This window comes from Melanerpes formicivorus, unplaced genomic scaffold (genome assembly GCF_026170545.1).
Source record: "Melanerpes formicivorus ecotype bairdi unplaced genomic scaffold, bMelFor1.0.p_v2 SCAF_75, whole genome shotgun sequence".
NCBI lineage: Eukaryota > Metazoa > Chordata > Aves > Piciformes > Picidae > Melanerpes > Melanerpes formicivorus.
This window is the reverse complement of record NW_027142427.1, coordinates 142,456-164,043: the sequence shown is the minus strand read 5'-3', so window position 1 is coordinate 164,043 and position 21,588 is coordinate 142,456. Positions and strand designations below refer to the sequence as shown.

Below are 21,588 nucleotides of genomic sequence, written 5' to 3'. Positions count from 1 at the left end.
TGATGGCATTCAACAAGTCCAAGTGCTGGGTGCTGCACTTTGGTCACAACAGCCCCATGGGGTGCTACAGGCTGGGGACAGAGTGGCTGGAGAGCAGCCAGGCAGAAAGGGACTTGGGGGTGCTGATTGATAGTAGGCTGGACAGGAGCCAGCAGTGTGCCCAGTAGGCCAATGGCATCCTGGCCTGAAAAAGGAACAGTGTGGCTAGCAGGAGCAGGGATGTCATTGTGCCACTCTGCTCAGCACTGCTTAGGCCACACCTTGAGTCCTGTGTCCAGTTCTGGGCCCCTCAGTTCAAGAAGGACATTGAGACACTTGAACGTGTCCAGAGAAGGGCAATGAGGCTGGGGAGAGGCCTTGAGCACAGCCCTGTGAGGAGAGGCTGAGGGAGCTGGGGTTGCTTAGCCTGGAGAAGAGGAGGCTCAGGGGAGACTTTATTGCTGTCTACAACTACCTGAGGGGAGGTTGTAGCCAGGAAGGGGTTGGTCTCTTCTCCCAGGCAAGCAGCACCAGAACAAGAGGACACAGTCTCAAGCTGCACCAGGGGAGGTTTAGGCTGGAGGTGAGGAGAAAGTTCTTCCCAGAGAGAGTTGTTAGCCATTGGAATGTGCTGCCCAGGGAGATGGTGGAGTCACTGTCCCTGGAGGTGTTCAAGAGGGGACTGGATGTGGCACTTGGTGCCATGGTTTAGTAGTCATGAGGTGTTGGGTGAGAGGTTGGACTTGATCATCTTTGAGGTCTTCTCCAACCTTACTGACTCTATGATTCTGTGATCTGGCATGGGAAACATGCTGTGCTATGCAGTGTCTATAGCCATTGGAGAACTTAGGAATGGCATTTGATGGGGGAAGAAGGGCTTCATGGAGCATAGTAGCTCCTGTCCCAGTGCCACAGGGATGGGACATGCAAAAGACTTGGGTTTGGCCAGTGAAGCCTTTGGCCAGCTGTAGGGAGGGGTCAAGGCTGACCTATCCTGGCAGAAGCCCCACTGGCAGCCCAACAGGCTTGAGTCATGGGGGAGGTGGTGGGGATTGGCTGGTCCAAGTGGCAGCTCCTGGGTTTAAGTCTGCCCATGTGAAGGCTGGATAATCCTGGGTGAATGCTCACAATAACTGTCAGCTGATCTGGTCTGAGATATTCCTCTTCTCTTGCTGAAAGCTTGTAAATTGTAAGAGAAGATTTTCAAAGAGAGAAAAAAGAACCAAGGGGAAGCTGCTGTTTCTAAGGGTCACAAAATCTGTCCATGCTGGGAGATAACCAGGAATCCACTCAGGATCAGGGTGGAGATGGATTAACAGCACCACATCCACTCCTTGATCACTTTCTTGGGGGTGGGCTAAGATGCTGATTCTAGCAGGGAGTTTCTCAACTAAAGTTTCTCCTGAATGTCTGCAGGTTTTACTTTCTGCCTGACCAGCCAGATTCCCTCATGCAGGTCAGGGAAGGACAAATGACTCATGCATCAAGAAAACCTTGAAAGAACAGCACAGCATCCAGCTCCCTGCTGAAAAGAGACCCTGAGTCAGAGATGAAATGCCTGCAATGTGTGTGGGGGACTACTGCATGTCTGCAGAGCACACCAACAGCACATGAGGTCTCACACATGCATCCTCTGCAGATGTAGATGTGGAGGAATGGAACACAGTCCCTCAGCTCCAATGATCACAGAATCACCAAGATTGGAAGAGACCTCAAAGATCATCACGTCCAACCTGTCACCACAGACCTCATGACTAAACCATGGCACCAAGTGCCACGTCCAATCCCCTCTTGAACACCTCCAGGGACGGTGACTCCACCACCTCCCTTGGCAGCACATTCCAATGACGAATGACTCAGTGAAGAACTTCCTCCTCACCTCGAGCCTAAACTTCCCCTGGTGCAGCTTGAGACTGTGTCCTCTTGTTCTGGTGCTGGTTGCTTGAGAGAAGAAACCAACTCCCACCTGGCTACAACCACCCTTCAGGTAGTTGTGGACAGCAATAAGGTCTCCCCTGAGCCTCCTCCAGGCTAAACAATCCCAGCTCCCTCAGCCTCTCCTCGTAGGGCTTGTGCTGCTTTGAGATGCTGGGTGATGGCATCTGCTACTGACAACCACAGGGCAGGAGCAGTGAGGAGGACTGTGAAGTGAGGGCTTGTGTAGTCACTCAGTGCAGGCCACAATTTGATTGCCTCAGGGTCTCTTACAATACCTGAGCTCACCCAATCTCCCTTCCATTCAAGCTGGCTAAGGCCAGCCAATTACTGTGGCAGCAGCAAGGATCACTGGGAGAGCAGTGTTCAGATGATACCCATTGGATGCTACACGACTTCAGCAGCTCTTACAAGTCTCCTGATTCTTAAAAGTATCTGGCACTTTTTATCATAGTCTCAGTCAGGGTTGGAAGGGACCACAAGGATCATCTAGTTCCTACCCCCCTGCCATGGGCAGGGACACCCCACACTAGATCAGGCTGGCCACAGCCTCATCCAGCCTGGGCTTAAACACCTCCAGGGACAGGGCCCCAACCACCTCCCTGGACAACCCATTCCAGGGCTTCACCACTCTCATGGTGAAGAACTTCCTCCTCACCTCCAGCCTGAATCTCCCCACCTCCAGCTTCATTCCATTCCCCCTAGTCCTATCACTACCTGAGATCCTGAGCAGTCCCTCCCAAATCATGTGTTTTGGTGGAATATTAAAGGAAGTTTGGGACTTTGCAGGAACCCTGGATTGTAGGGCTTCTCTTGCAGGAAGCTGGGTCCAGATGCTGGCTGCTGGAGTACCAAGTTGCTCCATACTCAGCAAGTGGTGGCATGAATTTAACATCCCCCTGCTGAGACCACTAATCATGATGGGGAGGAAGAGGATCCATATTTTCAGGATTCTTCAACTTGTGTGACTCTTCAGCCTTTGCTAGAGGAAGAAGCTTCACTGCCATTTGGGTAAGCCTCCAGCAGCTATTTTATCATTATCTTTCAGGCAGCTGTACCACCCAGGAGCTGTCATACTGCAACAGACCTCTCCTCTCTCATTTAATAGTTTGTATCCATTGAGCCAGCTACCTGTTCACAGGATCATAGGATGTCAGGGGTTGGAAGAGACCTTTGAAGATCATCAAGTCCAACTCCCCTGCCAGAGCAGGACTATAGAATCCAGCACAGGTCACACATCCAGATGGGTGATGAAAGCCTCCAGAGAAGGAGACTCCACAACCTCTCTGGGCAGCCTGTTCCAGTGCTCTGTGACCCTCACAGTGAAGAAGTTCCTCCTCATGTTGAGATGGAATCTCCTGTGCTGCAGCTTACATCCATTGCTCCTTGTCCTATCACAGGGAGCATGTGAGCAGAGCCTGTCCCCTCCCTCTGGACCCCCAGCCCTCAGATATTTATAAACATGTATTAAATCCCCTCTCAGTCTTCTCCTCTCCAGACTAAAAAGCCCCAGGGCTCTCAGCCCCTCCTCACAGGACATGTGCTCCAGTCCCTCAATCATCCTGGTGTTGGCTGCTGCTATCCAGGGGAAAAATTCACTCCTGCAGAACATTTTGTTGTTGTTGTTAAAACTTGTTCTCTTGCTCTGCAAAGCACAGATTTTCCCACCAAGCAAAATGATAATGATGGAGAGATGTCATTGTGCTAGGCACCACTGTGCTTTATTCTGTGAAGCATTGGTGGCTTTGTTCATTTTGCATGGAGGCAAAGGAAACCATGAGCTGCAGCTGTGCATTATGAAAGATTTATGGAAAATAAAGTTATTTAAAATCCCCTTCTTTCACCACCTCCTGTCCCACCACATCTGCCCCTTTGCCACCCCGTTTCCCCCCTTTTTCCCCTCAAATCCCAGAGCACCTGGGCTCTGTTGGAGTCTCCTCCCACCCCAGGTGTGGCCACTTTGCCCTCCCCACCTACTCCTCCCCTTTTTAAGTCCCCCCAGGAAAGGCAGAAGCCCCAAGCTGAGCCCATCTGGGCTGGAGGATCCTCCTCTCATCTCTGGTGAGTGCCCATGCTGCGCACTGGGTGATGGTGGTGGTGACAACAAAGGCCGGGGGGCCTGGTGGCCCCCCGGTTCGTTAGGGCAATGATTGATGACTACTCCAATATCATCTATGGGTGCTGGCTGGGCCTCCTCACTGGGGTTGAGCCCCTCTGGGTGGTATCTTGCCTGGTTGGGGCTCTGGGATGGATGGTGGAGCAGGAGTTGTTTAGGCAGGGATGAGGATGGTGTAGAGGGAGCAGGAGCAGCTTTGGGAAGATGAAGTGGGGAGGTGGTGGGAAACAAAGACCTGGTGGCCCCAGGTTAGGTAGAAGAGCTTATGGAATGGAGAAAAGAAACAGTGAGAGGCCACCTGCACTAAAATGCTTTGGGCTATGCCCTAATGATGCAGTGAGGTAAGCATTTTGCCATGTGGCTGTCAGGTGAGCATATGTAAGAGCTGGGAGTTTCAGGGAGACTTGCTCTAGGCATCCTGGGCTGGAGGCCAGGACCAGCACTGCACTCATGGTCTACCTCCCTTGGTTCTTACTCATCCTGCAGTTTTCCAGGAGTGCTAGGATTCTCCACACTGCAGTGGGAGGAATAAAAGCTGAGGTGTACACATAGTCTCAGTCCCAGCTTAAACTAGCAGAGGGGATGTACTGGCTTTGGTAGGTACATATAGGTGGAGATAAATTTATGGAAGGCCTTGATTTCTCATGCTATGCTGAAGTGTTCTGCTGTTATGGTGACTGAGCTCATTTCTGAGGACTTCTTTCATCCCTTGGGTTGCTTCTGTAACCCATACCTGGCTTTGTTAGGAAATCATCTAACATCTTCTCTGTGCTGGAAGCAATAGCCCTGGCATGTTGTCTAAGTCCTTGCCTGACTTTGCAATCTACTCACTATTACTGCTCTCTGATGCAGAACAGGAATGCAGTGAAATGCAACTAGAATGCTGCATTTGAAAATGTCACCCCTCAGGAGTAAAAGCATCTTGTCACTTCTGTTGCTAGCAGTTGCACCCATTGCTTCTCTTTTTCCTGATGTGTGCTATGACTTCCAAATGAATGAAAGCTCCCAGGAGTTCTTACACTATCTTGAAACCAGCCCACTGCAATAGCAGCACTTAAAAAGTCCCTCCTCCTGCACAAGCCTGTAACAGCCCCTCAGTTTAAGAAGGGCATTGAGGCTCTTGAATGTGTCCAGAGAAGAGCAATGAGGCTGGGGAGAGACCTTGAGCACATCCCTGTAAGGAGAGGCTGAGGGAGCTGGGGTTGCTTAGCCTGGAGAAGAGGAGGCTCAGGGGAGACCTTCTTGCTGTCTACAACTACCTGAAGGGAGGTTGTAGCCAGGTGGGGGTTAGTCTCTTCTCCCAGGCAACCAACACCAGTCTCAAGCTGTGCCAGGGGAGGTTTAGGCTCGAGGTGAAGAGGAAGCTCTTCACAGAGTGAGCCATTGGAATGTGCTGCCCAAGGAGGTGGTGGAGTTCTAGTCCCTGGAGGTGTTCAAGAGGGCATTGGACATGGCACTTAGTGCCATGGTTTAGTAGTCATGAGGTGTTGGGTGACAGGTTGGACTTGATGATCTCTGAGGTCTTTTCCAACCTTATTGATTCCACGAACATAAGACTCTGAGAGCTTCCCTCTTTGGTGCTGATCCTTTGTCCAGCAGCACCTCTCGCATCTGAGGAGCCCAGCTGGGTAGGATGAAGATTGTCATCCTCGGTTGTCAAATGGACTTTCTGAGAGTTTTGCTCATCCCTGGCCCCAGGACTTGTGTTTTATTAATGCCCAAATAACCTCTCAACAACAGAAAGAGGTAGCACACAGTGTCATAGGATGAAACATCAGTGTCATTGAGAAGCTTGGCCGAAGAGACTCTTACTCATCCAGGTAATATCCTGATGAACCCAAGGGCAAGAGACAGCTTACCCTGTTCATTTTAGGATGAACATATCATCAAGACACCACGTGTAACATCACCAGATCTCACCCCTCTTGTCCACATTGCATTGACAATAATGGCACAGGCACCACCTAAAACAGTTCTGAGTTGTACCACTCAGACACAGCTCCATGTGTCTTGAGTGAATAGAATAGAATTAACCAGGTTGGAAAAGACCTTTGAGATAGAGTCCAACCCATCATCCAACACCATCTAATCAACTAAACCATGGCACCAAGCACCCCATCCAGTCTCTTCCTAAACACCTCCAGTGATGGTGACTCCACCACCTCCCTGGGCAGCACATTCCAACAGCCAATCTCTCTTTCTGTGAAGAACTTCTTCCTCACATCCAGCCAAAGTGGCTGTCCATGAGCCTAGCATTTGGGACAGCATGCAGTCTGTATTTGCCCTTGCACTCCTAAGCAAGATAACCCCAGAAATGGACTGGAGGGAGTTGTCCAGATTGCTTTTCATCCTCAACACTCATTACAGGTGGAAGTCACTTTGCTGCTGAAGAGCTGTTTGGGGTAGCTGAGGGCGGTCAGGGATATGCAGTGTCCTCTCAGCTTGTACAGTGGACACAAGCATCCTTCTGCTTGTTTTCAGCAGGTTTGGTTTGTTGGTCTTCTGCAGAACACGTGTTTTCCACACCCTAGGATCCCTGGGCTTTACATCACATAGATGAGGATCTATGAAACAGCTCAGGATTTCTGTCCCAATGGGCAGTGGGTTGGTACTGTGTGAAGGTGTGAGTACTCCTCATGGGTCTGTAAAATCCCCTAATGAAAAAGCAGGTTTCAGCCTGGCATTCACATCCTCAGAGGCACTTTTAATGCCCATTTGGAGAGCTTTTGCTTGTTCCCTGCTGTGAACAACTTTGCTAGGATGGGCTGCATCAGGAGAAGTGTGGCCAGCAGGTCGAGGGAGGTGATCCTCCCCTTCTACTCAGCCCTGGTGAGACCCCACCTGGAGTACTGCGTCCAGTTCTGGAGCCCCTATTACAAGAGGGATGTGGAGGTGCTGGAACGTGTCCAGAGAAGGGCCACAAGGATGATCAGAGGGCTGGAGCACCTCTCCTATGAGGACAGACTGAAGGAGTTGGGGCTGTTCAGTCTGCAGAAGAGAAGGCTCCGAGGTGACCTAATTGTGGCCTTCCAGCATCTGAAGGGGGCCTACAGGAAGGCTGGGGAAGGACATCTCAGGTAGTGATAGGACTAGGGGGAATGGAATGAAGCTGGAGGTGGGGAGATTCAGGCTGGATGTGAGGAGGAAGTTCTTCCCCATGAGAGTGGTGAAGCCCTGGAATTGGTTGTCCAGGGAGGTGGTTGGGGCACTGTCCCTGGAGGTGTTTAAGCCCAGGCTGGCTGAGGCTGTGGCCAGGCTGATCTAGTGTGGGGTGTCCCTGCCCATGGCAGGGGGGGTTGGAACTAGATCCTTGTGGTCCCTTCCAGCCCTGACTGATACTATGACACTGAAATATGGTCTCCAGGGGCAGAGATACCTCATGCTACCTAGGTGTGAATCAGAAGCTCTCCTGAGAGAAAGAGCAGGTTCATTTATTTTTCTCTTGGGAGGCAGTGGAGGGTGAAGAAAGGACACTTCCAACAAAAGAATGACACAGAAGCTTGATCCTGGAAAACGTGATTGCATAAGCCTGTCTCTGGGTTTAATCACCTAAATGAGAAGTATAATTTTCAGAGAAGCTGAGCCTGTACAAATTCCTTGAACAGCAGAGGGAACAGTACATGCTCTATGTCCTGGAAATCAGCCTAGAATAGATTGCAGGTGCTTAAATATAGACTTGAAGGGCTTGGCTGTGGGCAGATCAGAGCGGAATAATTCCAGTCAGGGCTTGAAAACATTTGGGTAGTAAAACGCAGGCCGCAGCACTGTGATACAATTGTAACACTGCTAAATCAAAACTGCCTTTGGTAATTACTTCTAATTCGCCTAACAGCCAGCATAGATGGCTCTTTTTCTCTCCTCTTTGCTGCCTGCTGCATGGGTAAAAAGCAGATGTACTTGAGAAGCTATTCAAAAACAAAAGGAAAAATCACATGGAAGAACTATCTTACAGAGGTTAATAAAAGTAATCATACTGGTTCAGGAGAAGCCTCCTTCTTCACTTTTCATGGGATTTAGTCCTGAAAGATTAGCATAACCATTTCCTAGAAGTACTGTGTCTATTTTATTAAGAACAACAATATGAAAGCAGTGTTTTGGTGCCTTTTAAAATCCACATCCCCACACTCCCCCTCCACTTTGTAACAGGCTAGATTGAAATGTAAAATTTGCCCTCTGGCTGTGTTGTGCTGTTGGGTTACTTTGCAAGGAACCAAAAGAGGCCAAAAAACAAGGATTCAAGTATATACATCTTGCTTTGAGGACAGACAGATGCCTGCTTTCAAAAGCAGATGATCTTGTGTTGTGCAAGAGTCCTTTAACCCAGCCAGAGAAGCATGTAAAAAGTACTGGATGGGAATTAAAAGCCATGGATAATTCTATTTGAAAACACACTACAAAAGTTTGAACTTCTCCCCTGAACTGATAAGAGTCCTAAGTGCTGAGAGTCTGAACCTGCTTGTGTGGATTTGAGTAACTCTTGCAGGCTATCCTTCACTTCTGTTCCAATTGAGCTACACATCAGATGATGCTCAGACCTAAGTCCTCAACTCCTCGAGGATAAAAGGTTTTGATGTATTGTGGAAATAAGTGGGCAGCTAGATGAGAGTGAAGACTACCAGTGCTTTCCTGAGAGAAAAAGGAAACAGGATTGGCTTCAACCTGGATAAGCCACCTGAGATTCATAGAGAATCTTCTTCAGCTGGGCTTATACCTTGCTAGACATCAGAGCACTGTACACACACATATGAATGCATCCCCAGGAAACTAGGTTTTAACACTTCTCCTGTTTACAGGGCAAGCTCTTCCATGCCAGCTTGTAGAGAATACCACGTGCTTTCATCCTGGGGGAGAATACCACAAATGCACCATTGCTGTTCAGTAACCCCATCCTGTTCAGGGACCTGCAGGCTTCATCTGTCTCTGCTTCTGGGCTTCTGCTTCTGTTTTCTTTGAACCCAGGTGATGCATTGGCAGCTCTCTCAAACTGTGGTGCACCTGTCTGTCCTCTTGGCACAGAACACAGCAAAAGCAGGTAGCATATGTCTTAACCTGCCTTAGACTTGCTGAGCTTGTGGCTTTGAGATCTGTGGGTATCAAGCTGCATGTCCAGACTGAAACCATACAGTGCTGGGATGCTCGTGAGCTAAAGCTCTAATTCACTAAGCTCAATTTGGCGTTTCTTATGATTCATCTGAACAGGTGAATTGAACAGCTTTGGGCAAACGTAGGCGTTGGTAACAAGTTATTGCCCTTCTGTGTGACAGCAGAGTTGAAAATTTGGGGCTCTCCTTTAAAGGCAGCTTAAGAGGCTTTCTGGGGGAGCTACGGTGTCGGTGAAGGGCTGTACCTTTTTGCCATCCACAGTCACACAATCACCATGGCTGGGAATGACCTCTTAAGATCCCCAAGTCCAAACGTTATCTAACTCCACCAGGGTTACCAATCCTTAAGCCTGTTCCAGTCTTTCAGAACCCTTTTAGTATAGAGTTTTCCCTACCATCTAACCTAAACCTGGCACAACTTGAGGACATTTCTTCTTGTCCTATCAGCTCAGCTTTATGAGGAGACCAGCACCCAGCTCGCTACAAGCTGACAGCATTTTTGTGACAGTTGTAGAGAGCAACAGGGTCTCCCCTCTGCCTCTTTTTCTTCAGGCTAAACTACACCAGCTGCTGAAGATTTATTCTCAAGAGCCGTCACCAGCATCGTGGTCCTATAGGCTCTCTGCCAAACGGCGATTACCACCTGCCAGCTGAGATGTGTTAGCACTAGGTACAGTGTCCCGACCTAGAAGCGTGCCCCTCAGGGGCACACACAAAGCTCCCCCTCCACTGCCGCCTTAAAGGGGACCCGCTCTGCCCCTTCGGCAGCGCGCTCCCCCGGCTGCCGCCCGCCCGCTCCGCGGGTGCACGACCGACGGGCCAAGACAGGTCCCCCCCAGTCCCAACCAGGGGAACTTCTCCGTTCGCGCATGCGCAAGGGGGTGTGCACCCACCGCCGGGCGCGCTCCCGGAGGGGTGGTGCCGCGCGCATGCGCGCTCCCGCTTCCCCCACCCACAAAGGCCGGGGCCGCGGTCCCCGCCGAGGGACGTCGGTGGCCGCTGTGGAGGTGAGGGGCAGGGGGGCTGCGCGAAGGGGAGACGCTGTTCGTCTCCTTCCCTCCCTGCCTCGCTGAGCTGAGGGGTAGTGTGGGAGGGGAGTCCCGAGGGGGAGCGGGCCGTGTCCGTGAGAGCTGCCCTGCCGCTCCGGCTGCGGAGCGCGGGGCTTCTGGACGGGGCTCCTCCGGGGCGTGCGGAGGAAGAGGCGCTTGACCTGCCGCAGCGGTGGCAGCCCGAGAGTGGGGTGCGGGTGGCTGGGGGCAGCTGGAAAGCGGTGAAATGCTTCCAGCCCGCCGGTCGACGGCTCTGGGCGCCGGGGTCCTCTGCGAAGGACGTGTCAATTTCCCGTGGCTTGGGGCTGGTTCTTCCCCGGAGGGTTTCGATTGCTGTGTCCCGTAAATAGTGCGTCTTGTAAAATAAAAGAGTAGTAAGTCTGTAACTCTCAGGACGGCTGCGTGCTGTTGGTGCCGCTGGAGTGGAAGAGCGGGCAAAAGCGAGTGAAGCTGTGCTGAGGTTTGATCACCAGTAACCTATCAGTTATTCTTGTAGTGGTTTTTCATCTGTCGTAAAATTGAGCCCTCAGAACCTGTGGGAACACCGGAAAAAAAATCTATCTAGACTTAGACCGTATGTTCCCTCTGTAGCATCTCTTAGCCTGACCAGGGTGACCCGAGGCAGCTCGCAGGGCACAGGAGCAGACGCAAGGCAGCGGTACGGCGCTGGCCGCAGCTCAGCCGCTGGCTCCAGCGTTTCATATGATAGCCAAAAATTAGCCAGTTCCCGTGACGCCATCAGCACTTGGTTGTGAAGCATCAGGCTGGGTTAAAAATAAACCACTCTCTGGTGTCTGTTTGTTTGTGCTTTAACAGCCTCCTGTGTGTAAAAAAGACACCCCTCTCTAGCATACAAATGTATGCCTCACGGTTAGCTTCCCAAGGCTGGTGTATGTTCTGATAGCTGTGATGAACAACAGTTTGGCATGTGTTCTCTTTTATTCAAGGTGCTGGATGGAAGCAAGGCAAAATAAACTTAAGGAGCTGAGCCTCTTCCACTGCAGTTCTGAAGGTAATTTGGTTTGGTGTTGGCAGCCTTCCAGGTAAAGTGGCTTTGGGTGTCTTTGGACACTCGAAAGTTTCTTGGTACTGAGTGTTGTCCTTACAACATTATTTCACGGCATGAGTGCTGTAGCAGTACTCCCCAATGCTTTAAAAACAAAAGTATTGGCTGCTCTGAGGAGTTTCCTCTCACCTTCCAGAACCTTCCTGGTAACAAATCTTAAAGCACTGGTGCATGTTTTATGTGACATCAAATGTGGAAAAGCAGTGGAGTTTAACAACTTACTAGTTGTAGAGTTGAAAGTACAGAGGAGGGGAAAACAATGAAATAAAAAGCACTCTTTGACCAAACATTTGGTCAACCTCTCCCACCAAGGTGACTTACTGATATGGGAGTTAGCTGTGCAGGCATTTTGCCAGTGACAGATGTCATTATCTGATGGTTTGTGGGGTGTGGAGTAAGAGCAGGAAATGCTTATCTTTTGTATGTGCAAAATCAAAAAGTTGTCTTCCAAGAAGTTTTTTCTCTTTGGTTTGTTGTGAAAACCAGCAATGGAGCTGAGTGGGGTTAGAGGAGCAATGCAAAGCTAGCCTTCTGAGAGCTGTTGATGCTAGCAGACATAGAGGAGAGTAAGCAAGTGGCCCTCAGAACTTACTTGCCTTGTGGAGCCTTAATTTAAAGCTGCTCTAAGGGTTAGAGAACCTTGGAGTAGTTGAGTCAAAGTGCTGCTACAAGGACTCTTCTCTCAGAATATGTCTGATCTTGGAGTTTAAAGTCATTTTTCGGTGAAGCTCCTACTGCACTGTGATAGAAACTCTGAGCTGGCTGTCAGCAGCATTAAACTTGTTTGACTGTACTGCTGTGTGTGGAAGGGAGGGATGAGGATCTTTGCAGCTGTAACCAGGATGTATGCCATGTTGTTCCCCACAAGGCTAACTGTGCACATTTATTTGTTAGCCCTGTGAATACACCCTATTATGTCCTCTCTTCCACATGACTGCCTCAGAGGCCTGTTGTCCTAGGACAAGAAATTAAAGGGATTACTCTAGTTTTTTTAAACCACCTGAATTCACTCTTATTTGTTATCCTTCCTTGTTAGGTCACAGCAGGGTCAGCACACTTGTCTTTGCCTTTCCAGTGAGAATGCTAACAGTTCTTTTGCTGTCATTCTGAATGCTATCTAATGCTTTTGAAGGAATGGATGTGTGTCTATTTACATGTGGAGAGCCCTGAAGAAAAAGACCTGGGGGTGCTGGTTGATGAGAAGCTCAACATGAGCCAGCAGTGTGCATTGCAGCCCAGAAAGCCAATCACATCCTGGGCTGCATCAAGAGAAGCATAGCTAGCGGGTCAAGGGAGATGATTCTCCCTCTCTGTTCTGGTGAGATCACACCTGGAGTACTGTGTCCAGTTCTGGAGCCCCTATTACAGGAAGGATCTGGAGGTGCTGGAAAGTGTCCAGAGAAGGGCCATGAGAATGATCAGAGGGCTGGAGCACCTCTCCTATGGGGACAGACTGAGGGAGTTGGGGCTATTCAGTCTGGAGCAGAGAAGGCTCTGAGGAGACCTAATTGTGGCCTTCCAGTATCTGAAGGGGGGTAGAAGAAAGCTGGGGGAGGGACTCTTTAGGGTGTCAGGTAGTGATAGGACTAGGGGGAATAGAACAAAGCTAGAAGTGAGTAGATTCAGATTAGATGCTAGGAAGAATTTCTTCCCTATGAGGGTGGTGAGACACTGGTGCAGGTTACCCAGGGAGGTGGTAGAAGCCTCATCCCTGGAGGTTTTTAATGCCAGACTGGATGAACAACCTGATGTAGTGTGAGGTGTCCCTGATCATGGCATGGGGTTGGAACTGGATAGTCCTTGAGGTCCTTTCCAACCCTAACAACTCTATGATACCATAAGATCTTATGTGTTGAAATATGTGATTTCCTCCCAACAGGAGAGGGAAAGGAGTGCTGTGTTCTTTGCTCTCCACTGAAGTTCTCCCTGTTTCCCTTGTCGTAATCACAGTGAAGTAATAAATTGGGGTGGAGGGAATCTAGTTGAAATAACTATATGTGCTGTCTTGTCAAGTGAGATCCACCCACTGCTGGAGGGTTTGACTTGGGATTTCAGCAACCCCATGCTTGGTTTGCAAGGGAAGGGCATAGCTGAGAGCACAGAAAGCTAGGACGCTGCAACTCGTGTACACAGAAGATGAAGTGGCTCTGGCTTTCTAAGGCAGAAGAGAATGAGAGGCAAGTATAAAGGTAAAGAAAAAGGTTGCTGTAACCTTTTCTGCAGAGTGAAGGGTTTCAGAAGGGTGGTGTCAACTGGGTAGGTGTTGCAATACTGCCTGTGATATGGCAGAACTGATTCTTTTTCTCAGGCTTGTTCTTTCATCAAAGCAGACTTCTCAGGCTTCCTGTAGATTGAGTGTTCATTTAAACTGTTAATGCTCCTCTGTCTTCCTGGGCAAATGTTGAAATGTTCTTCAGTCCCCCTTCCTTCATGGGTAATTCAGATAAACCAAGTTATGCTAAAAGCTTTCTTGCAGGGTGGCTGAGAAGAGTGAATTGTGGCAAACTACTGTAGAGATGAATGACCTGTAAGAGTCCTCTCATCTCAACAATTTGAAGTTAGTGTTCTTATTTAAGGCAATATAGAATGAGTATGGAAGTCTGCCTCTGGATTTGATAAGAGGGCTGCCCTAAACTGTTGGGCATTCTTCCTCTTCAAACTGTGTTTCCCTTGATCTGTTCCATTACAGGCACAATTAATCATTATTTGACACTGTCCCCCACAGCAAACTGCTGGCTAAGCTGTCAGCTCCTGGCTTGGACAGCAGCGCTCTGAGCTGGGTTAGGAACTGGCTGGAGGGCCAAGCCCAGAGAGTGGTGGTGAATGGTGCCATATCCAGCTGGCGGCCAGTCACCAGTGGTGTGCCCCAAGGATCAGTGCTGGGCCCTGTGCTCTTTAACATCTTTATTGATGGTCTGGATGAGGGGGTCGAGTCAGTCATCAGCAAGTTTGCAGGTGACACCAAGTTAGCAGCAGATGTTAGTCAGTTAGAGGGTAGAAAGGCTCTGCAGAGGGACCTCAACTGACTGGACAGATGGGCAGAGTCCAATGGGATGGCATTCAACAAGTCCAAGTGCCGAGTGCTGCACTTTGGCTACGGCAATCCCATGCAGAGCTACAGGCTGGGGTCGGAGTGGCTGGAGAGCTCCCAAACAGAGAGGGACCTGGGGGTGCTGATCGACAGCCACCTGAATATGAGCCAGCAGTGTGCCCAGGTGGCCAAGAAGGCCAATGGCATCCTGGCCTGCAATAGGAAGAGTGTGGCCAGCAGGAGCAGGGAGGTCATTGTGCCCCTGTACTCTGCTTTGGTTAGGCTGCACCTTGAGTACTGTGTCCAGTTCTGGGCCCCTCAGTTTAAGAAGGACATCGAGACACTTGTTCATGTCCAGAGAAGGGCAACAAGGCTGAGGAGAGGCCTTGAGCACAGCCCTATGAGGGGAGGCTGAGGGAGCTGGGATTGTTTAGCCTGGAGGATGCTCAGAGGAGACCTCATTGCTCTCTACAACTACCTGAAAGGTGGTTGTAGCCAGGAAGGGGTTGGTCTCTTCTCTCTAGCAACCAGCACCAGACCAAGAGGACACAGTCTCAAGCTGTGCCAGGTGAAGTTTAGGCTCGAGGTGAGGAGAAAAGTTCTTCACTGAGCGAGTCGTTTGTCATTGGAATGTGCTGCCCAGGGAGGTGGTGGAGTCACTGTCCCTGGAGGTCTTCAAGAGGAGATTGGATGTGGCACTTGGTGCCATGGTCTAGTCATGGGGTCTGTGGTGACAGGTTGGACTCAATGATCTTTGAGGTCTCTTCCAACCTTAGTGATACTGTGATCATGGGACTTACACCTTACTCTTCCTCAATGTGATGGTGGCTCTTTGAACAAGTCAACAAGGGGGTTGAAAAAAAGCATAAATCAGCAGAGAGATTGGATGCTGTTTGAGTCTCTGTCTGTTTCTCAGTCAAAACAGTGTTGTTAAAACTCAATTAGGGAAGCCTCATCAGATCTTGGTGGGCTTTTATTTGGTCTGAGTAAAAAGCTTTTGCAGCATCTGGGGGTCAGGAATATTGTTGTAATTGCAGCTGTTTAGTACCCACCTCAGTGTTCTGAGAATGCCCTGTGCCAACACATCAGCTTGGGGCTTGTTTCATCTCTTGAATTAGTTTGTGGCTACCCTTTGTGTATCCACAGAATGCTTTCTTTGAGGCTCCCAGCTGTTAATTTCTTCAGATGCCCTTGCCTGAACATCAATGCCTTGTTTGTCATTTGCTAGGAGTAAATTCACACTTACTGGCACCTGTTATCAGGAAAAGGTTTTCAGCTATGGAGTGCTTTTTTATTTTTATGCTCCTGGTTCATTAGAGCCTGTTTGGCTGCCTTCAAGACCACTTTCAAGATGGGCTTTTAACTTGGTGCTGTTGTGGCTGTAGCTGTGGTGCTCTGCCTTGGCAGAGTGCTGATGTAGGTTAAGAGCCTGATAATTCTTATCTGTTAAGAGTATTTCTGTAGTTTATATATAAACTCATTAGGGTTCTCCAGTAGTGTAACAGCAAGAACCAATGAACCTGCCTGAACCAACCTGATTCTCTTCTATGATCAGGTGACTGCCTGGTGGATGTGGGCAGGATGTGGATGTGGTCTACCTGGACTTCAGCAAGGCCATTGACACTGTCCCCCACAGCAAACTCCTGGCCAAGCTGTCAGCCCATGGCTTGGACAGCAGCTGGGTTGGGAACTGGCTGGAGGGCTGAGCCCAGAGCGTGGTGGTGAATGGTGCCACATCCAGCTGGCAGCCAGGCACTAGTGGTGCCCCTCAGGGATCAGTGCTGGGCCCCATGCTGTTCAATGTCATTACTGATGATGTGGATGAGGGGATTGAATCCATCATCAGTAAATTTGCAGATGACACCAAGCTGGGGGCAGGAGTTGATCTGTTAGGGGGTAGGAGAGCTCTGCAGAGGGACCTTGCCAGGCTGGACAGATGGGCAGAGTCCAAGGGCATGAGATTTAACACATCAAAGTGCCAGGTTCTATACATTGGCCGCAACAACCCCATGCAGAGCTACAGGCTGGGGTCAGAGTGGCTGGAGAGCAGCCAGGCAGAGAGGGACCTGGAGGTACTGGTTGATAGTAGGCTGAACAGCAGTGTGCCAGAGTGGCCAAGAAGGCCAGTGGCATCCTGGTCTGGATCAGGAATAGTGTGGTGATCAGGGAAGTCATTGTGCCCCTGTACACTGCACTGGTTAGGCCACACCTCGAGTACTGTGTCGAGTTCTGGGCCCCTCAGGTTAGGAAAGATGTTGAGTTGCTGGAAGGTGTCCAGAGAAGGGCAACAAAGCTGGGGAGGGGTTTGGAGCACAAGCCCTATGAGGAGAGGCTGAGGGAGCTGGGGTTGCTTAGCCTGGAGAAGAGGAGGCTCAGAGGAGACCTTCTTGCTGTCTACAACTCCCTGAAGGGAGGTTGCAGCCAGGTGGAGATTGGTCTCTTCTCCCAAGCAACCAGCACCAGAACAAGAGGACACAGTCTCAAGCTGCCCCAGGGAAGGTTTAGGCTGGATGTGAGGAAGAAATTCTTCCCAGAAGGAGAGATTGGCCATTGGAATGTGCTGCCCAGGGAGGTGGTGGAGTCACCATCACTGGAGGTGTTTAGGAAGAGACTGGATGGGGTGCTCAGTGCCGTGGTTTAGTTGATTAGATGGTGTTAGATGATAGGTTGGACTTCATGATCTCAAAGGTCTTTTCCAACCTGGTTAATTCTATTCTACCATAAATTCCTCCATTGTTTTTCCAAGTATATAATGAGGGGGATCTTTTCTTCGGTCAAAGGGACTGTGCTTTGTGTTCTCTACTTCCTTAGTGCAGGAATGTGCTCTTGCTGTGCGCTCACGTGAAGCCCAGCACAACAGATTCTTGCAGTGCCTTGGGAACTGAAGCACTGCCTGATGGAAGCAACAACACTTCTGTGGTTTCTGAATGTTAAATGTCATTCTGTTCCTTTTCAGCTGCAGAACAACCCAGCCCAAGCAAGAGCTTGCAGCAGGTGGTAGTACCCGAACTCTCTGCTTAAGCTTCCATTGAATTCAAAGGCACAAACAAGGTATCTTCTTAATACAAAAAGGTGTCTGTGATTTGTTCTCAGCGTGCTTCCTGTGCACTTATGTGCTTGGTTTCTAAATATATCCTTCCATCCTCTGGGAAGTGGGTTAGAATGGGAGGGGAGTTACATTTCGGTAGTGGATGGTGGCATGTTTGTATCTGAAATGTTAGGAAGCAATATGAAAAGTGAGTTAATGTGTGGATGAAGTGGAACTTGTGGTAATTGTTCCTTTTCTTTTCATGGCATTGTTTGCAAGTCTTCTGTAGGATAAGTGTTTTTGTTCCTGCCTTTGAAGGTGGTGGAAGCCACAATAGCAGAAGGGAAGGGCTGTAACTATACCTTCCCACACAGGCTCTGAATAATGTGTATGTCAAACAGTGCCTCAACACAATTACAGTGATAATAAAATACAGGACCTCAACAAAGCTGCTGCTGAGACAGAAACTTGCTTGCTTTTTGGTGCAGTATGGATTTTGCTTGCTTATCCTGTGAGCAGTGATCCTAACCTGTCTGGAGGAGACAGATCCAAATTTAAACTGTTCTCTCTCTCGTCAGTGTTTGTCAGACTGCTGGTCTGACAGCACTTTTTAGAGATCAATCTGACTCTTACAGTCAAGAAGAATGTAAGAAGTGCCCTTTATCAAAGGTTTGGCTAGTCTGCTCTGAAGGCTGAGCAGTTTTCTACTCCCACCTCCCTACACTCAGCCAGAATAGGCTGTAAAGGGGGTGGACATGTTGATGTTGGTGGAAGCTTCAGGCCACATTGTAAGATGACTTTAAAGTGACAACAATTTTCCATGATCTTGCCTGGCACTGAGGTCAGGCTGAGAGGCCTATAATTCCCTGGCTCATCCAACTGGCCCTTTTTGTGAGTGGGCACCACATTTGCCAGCCTCCAGTGAGCCAGGAGTGCTGAAAAATGATGGAGAGTGGCTTGGCCAGCTCATCTGCCGGCTCTCTCAGCACCCTAGGATGGATCCCATCTGGTCCCATGGACTTGTGGGGATCCAAGCAGCTGAGGAGAGCTCCAACTACCTACTCCTGGAACGTAGGGAAACTATGCTGCTCCCTGGTGGAGAGGCTGAGGGAGCTGGGGCTGCTTAGCCTGGAGAGGAGGAGACTTAGGGGTGACTTTATTGCTCTCTACAACTACCTGAAGGGAGGTTGTAGCCAGGTGGATGTTGGTCTCTTCTCCCAGGCAGCCAGCACCAGAACAAGAGGACACAGTCTCAGGCTGTGCCGGGGAGGTTTAGGTTGGATGTTAGGAAGAAGGTCTATACAGAGAGTGATTGCCAATTGGAATGTGCTGCCCAGGGAGGTGGTGGAGTCACCATCATTGGAGGTGTTCAGGAGGAGACTTGGAGTGCTTGGTGCCATGGGTTAGTTGATTAGGTGGGTTGGATTGGTTGATGGGTTGGATGTGATGATCTTGAAGGTCTCTTCCAGCCTGGTCAAGTCTATTCTATTCATCTTAGAACTGATGTGTCTGTGGGTTAACTTCCTTCTGAGTTTTGTGTTTGGCAGGTTGAGCTTCCTCAGAGCCCACAGTGTCCTTGTTACCAGATGCAGTCCTGCAGTTTGCAAAACACCTCAGCGTTGCTGGGATGGTTAGCTAGGCACACTCTCTCTGTGTCACCAGAAACTTGGTTGGGTGGTCTCAGAAACACAAGTGTTTCTCTGACAGCTTGAAAATCTCCTAAAGGCATTTGGCTGAGCTAAATACCAGTTTCTTGTCATACCAGCTGTTAAGTACTGGTTCATTATAACAGAGCAAGGAATGACAATGAAGCTCTGAAGACCCTTAAAGGAAAAGCTGCTTTGACAGAAGTGAACTACACCATGATGCAAAGTAGCACACCAGAAGGGTAATAAGACTCTTAATATAGCAAACATTTCATGCCTGTCTGCTAGCAAATTTGGTCAGGACTTTAGGTTGAAAACATCATTTTCCCCAGTAATTTGATTGCTGTATATTTGACTAGTGAACTTCCTGGTTTCAGGGAAGCAGTGCTCTGTAATTTAGGAATTGAGTCAGACTAAAGGGAATTAAAATAATGGAGTGAGTTGTTTAAACACCAGACTGTAAATATCATAACCAACTGGTAGGGACCAGGAGATGGTTGTGAAGAAGTGAGGCAGCTGTGGTGAGATGCAAGTCCTGACTTTTTGCTGCAAGCTCTGAAATGGTATAGAACCTGTCTAGATATGACTTGTAGGTCAGTTAATTAAAATGAGCAGCTAGAAATCAAACACCACCTTCAAGCAGCTCTCTCTCTGAGCAGCTTCATGTGTCTTTTCAAAGCCAATTGTGAGTAACTTCTAATGCAGGCTGCATTGAAATCAGGGAGAGCTGGAAGCTGCTGTCAAAAGCTAGCCTTCTCTTTATATCAAGACTGTGTGTCAGTTTGAGTTAGGAGGCAGCTGTTGCTTCAGAGGCTGGTAAAATGCATGCTTTAATATTCCTTACTGTGTTTAGAAACTTGAATGTGTCAACCATCACAAAGATTTCTCTACCACATCGTGCTGTAGGCTTGAAAATGAGGGTTTGTGGTTGTCTTGGCTGAGTGATACACTGTGTTTCACCAAGCTGGTAAAGGGGGAAAGGCTTTCCAAACAGCCCTTGTCTTAAGTTCTCAGACAGCATGTGAGTTCTAAGTGACACTCATCACAGCTGTTGCTGACAGAGATATTGACAAGAAAAATACAATGAAGCCAATAAAAAAAGGTATTGGGAGGTTGTAATATTCTTCTGCCCTGGAAATTCTGCTTTAGGAGCACTTTCAAAGCAGTGAAAGGCAGAGAGAACCCTCCACTACTCAAAGGAAAATCAATAGGAAATGTCTTTACTGTTGTTGTTTTTAGGGCTTACTCTTCTTTCATTACCAGTGTTCTCATCACTGCACTCTGTCTAGGGATTTAGTGCTTTCTGTAGTACAAGATCTTTAATTCTGAATTCACTTAGAGGTCCTCCTGGCTGTTAAATGGCTTAGCAGTGCTGGACAGGATGGTCAGGTAGTGATAGGACTAGGGGGTATGGAATGAAGCTGGAGGTGGGGAGATTCAGGCTGGATGTGAGGAGGAGGTTCTTCACCATGAGAGTGGTGAAACCCTGGAATGGGTTGTCCAGGGAGGTGGTCGAGGCACCATCCCTGGAGGTTTTTAAGCCCAGGCTGGATGAGGGTCTGGCCAGCCTGATGTAGTGTGGGGTGTCCCTGCCCATGGCAGGGGGGTTGGAACTAGATGATCCTTGTGGTCCCTTCCAACCCTGAATGATACTATGACCTGGTGTGAAGTGCTTGTGTGAGTGCAGTGTGGAATCATGTCACCTCTTTTGGAGATACACTGAACTGTGTGAAGCAGCCCCTGGCAGAGGAAAGTGTAGGGCAATGATTTTGTTCAGAGTTTCCATTAAGAATATTTGTGTGGGTTTTCTTGCTCTGACATTTATCTTGCATCAGTGAATTATCACTGACTAAGCCCTTGTAATCCCTGCAGTTTGTAATGTGGGGGGGGGTGAAATACCTAAATGCCATAAACACTGCTCCTTTTGGAGCACAAATTACCCACTGCTCTGTGTTTTAGAAAGGCACAGGTTTGCTTGTTTTGGCTTTGCTTCTTCAGGCCTTTTTGGCACCATAAACAGAGCCAGATTGCAGCTCTGACCTCTTAACTCCTGTGGTTACATTACTTCAGCAGGTAGTTTGAAATTCCCCTACACCTTCCTGCTGTTTTGGAAGCACATTTTTGTTAAGCTAACTTGAGGAAAAAAAACAAAACACCTCCTTGTAAAACAGTAGAATCTCTTGAGGGAATAGATCAGAGGGCTGGAGCACCTCTGCTATGAGGACAGACTGAAGGAGTTGGGGTTGTGCAGTCTGCAGAAGAGAAGGCTCAGAGGTGACCTCATTGTGGCCTTCCAGTATCTGAAGGGGGCCTACAGGAAGGCTGGGGAGGGACTGCTCAGGATCTCAGGTAGTGATAGGACTAGGGGGAATGGAATGAAGCTGGAGGTGGGGAGATTCAGGCTGGAGGTGAGGAGGAAGTTCTTCCCCATGAGAGTGGTGAAGCCCTGGAATGGGTTGTCCAGGGAGGTGGTTGAGGCCCTGTCCCTGGGGGTGTTTAAGAGCAGGCTGGATGAGGCTCTGGCCAGCCTGATGTAGTGTGGGGTGTCCCTGCCCATGGCAGGGGGGTTGGAACTAGATGATCCTTGTGGTCCCTTCCAGCCCTGACTGATACTATGATAATAGTGCCCTTGTGAG

The 21,588-nt window shown here is 49.2% G+C and overlaps 2 protein-coding genes across 9 annotated transcripts in view; both read left to right on the top strand.

The window, feature by feature from the left end:
* The window catches only part of MOB3C (MOB kinase activator 3C), a 37,160-nt gene extending 35,253 nt beyond the window's left edge, over positions 1-1,907 (top strand). Inside the window, exon 6 of the transcript XR_010990521.1 lies at positions 1,396-1,907. The gene's annotated coding sequence lies outside the window, so the exon portion shown is untranslated. The remainder of the gene's footprint in view (positions 1-1,395) is intronic.
* Positions 1,908-10,072: 8,165 nt separating this feature from the next.
* The window catches only part of MKNK1 (MAPK interacting serine/threonine kinase 1), a 33,320-nt gene continuing 21,804 nt past the window's right edge, over positions 10,073-21,588 (top strand). For 4 of the 8 annotated variants that reach the window (XM_068163885.1, XM_068163891.1, XM_068163884.1 and 1 more), the window contains exons 1-2: positions 10,085-10,139; positions 11,129-11,193. In XM_068163885.1, coding sequence (XP_068019986.1) covers positions 11,136-11,193 — 58 coding nt within the window. In that variant the 5' untranslated portion in view covers positions 10,085-10,139; positions 11,129-11,135. Of the gene's footprint in view, positions 10,140-11,128; positions 11,225-17,234; positions 17,330-21,588 lie in introns of those variants that run through there. The other 4 variants (XM_068163890.1, XM_068163887.1, XM_068163888.1 and 1 more) reach the window with 3 other exon arrangements.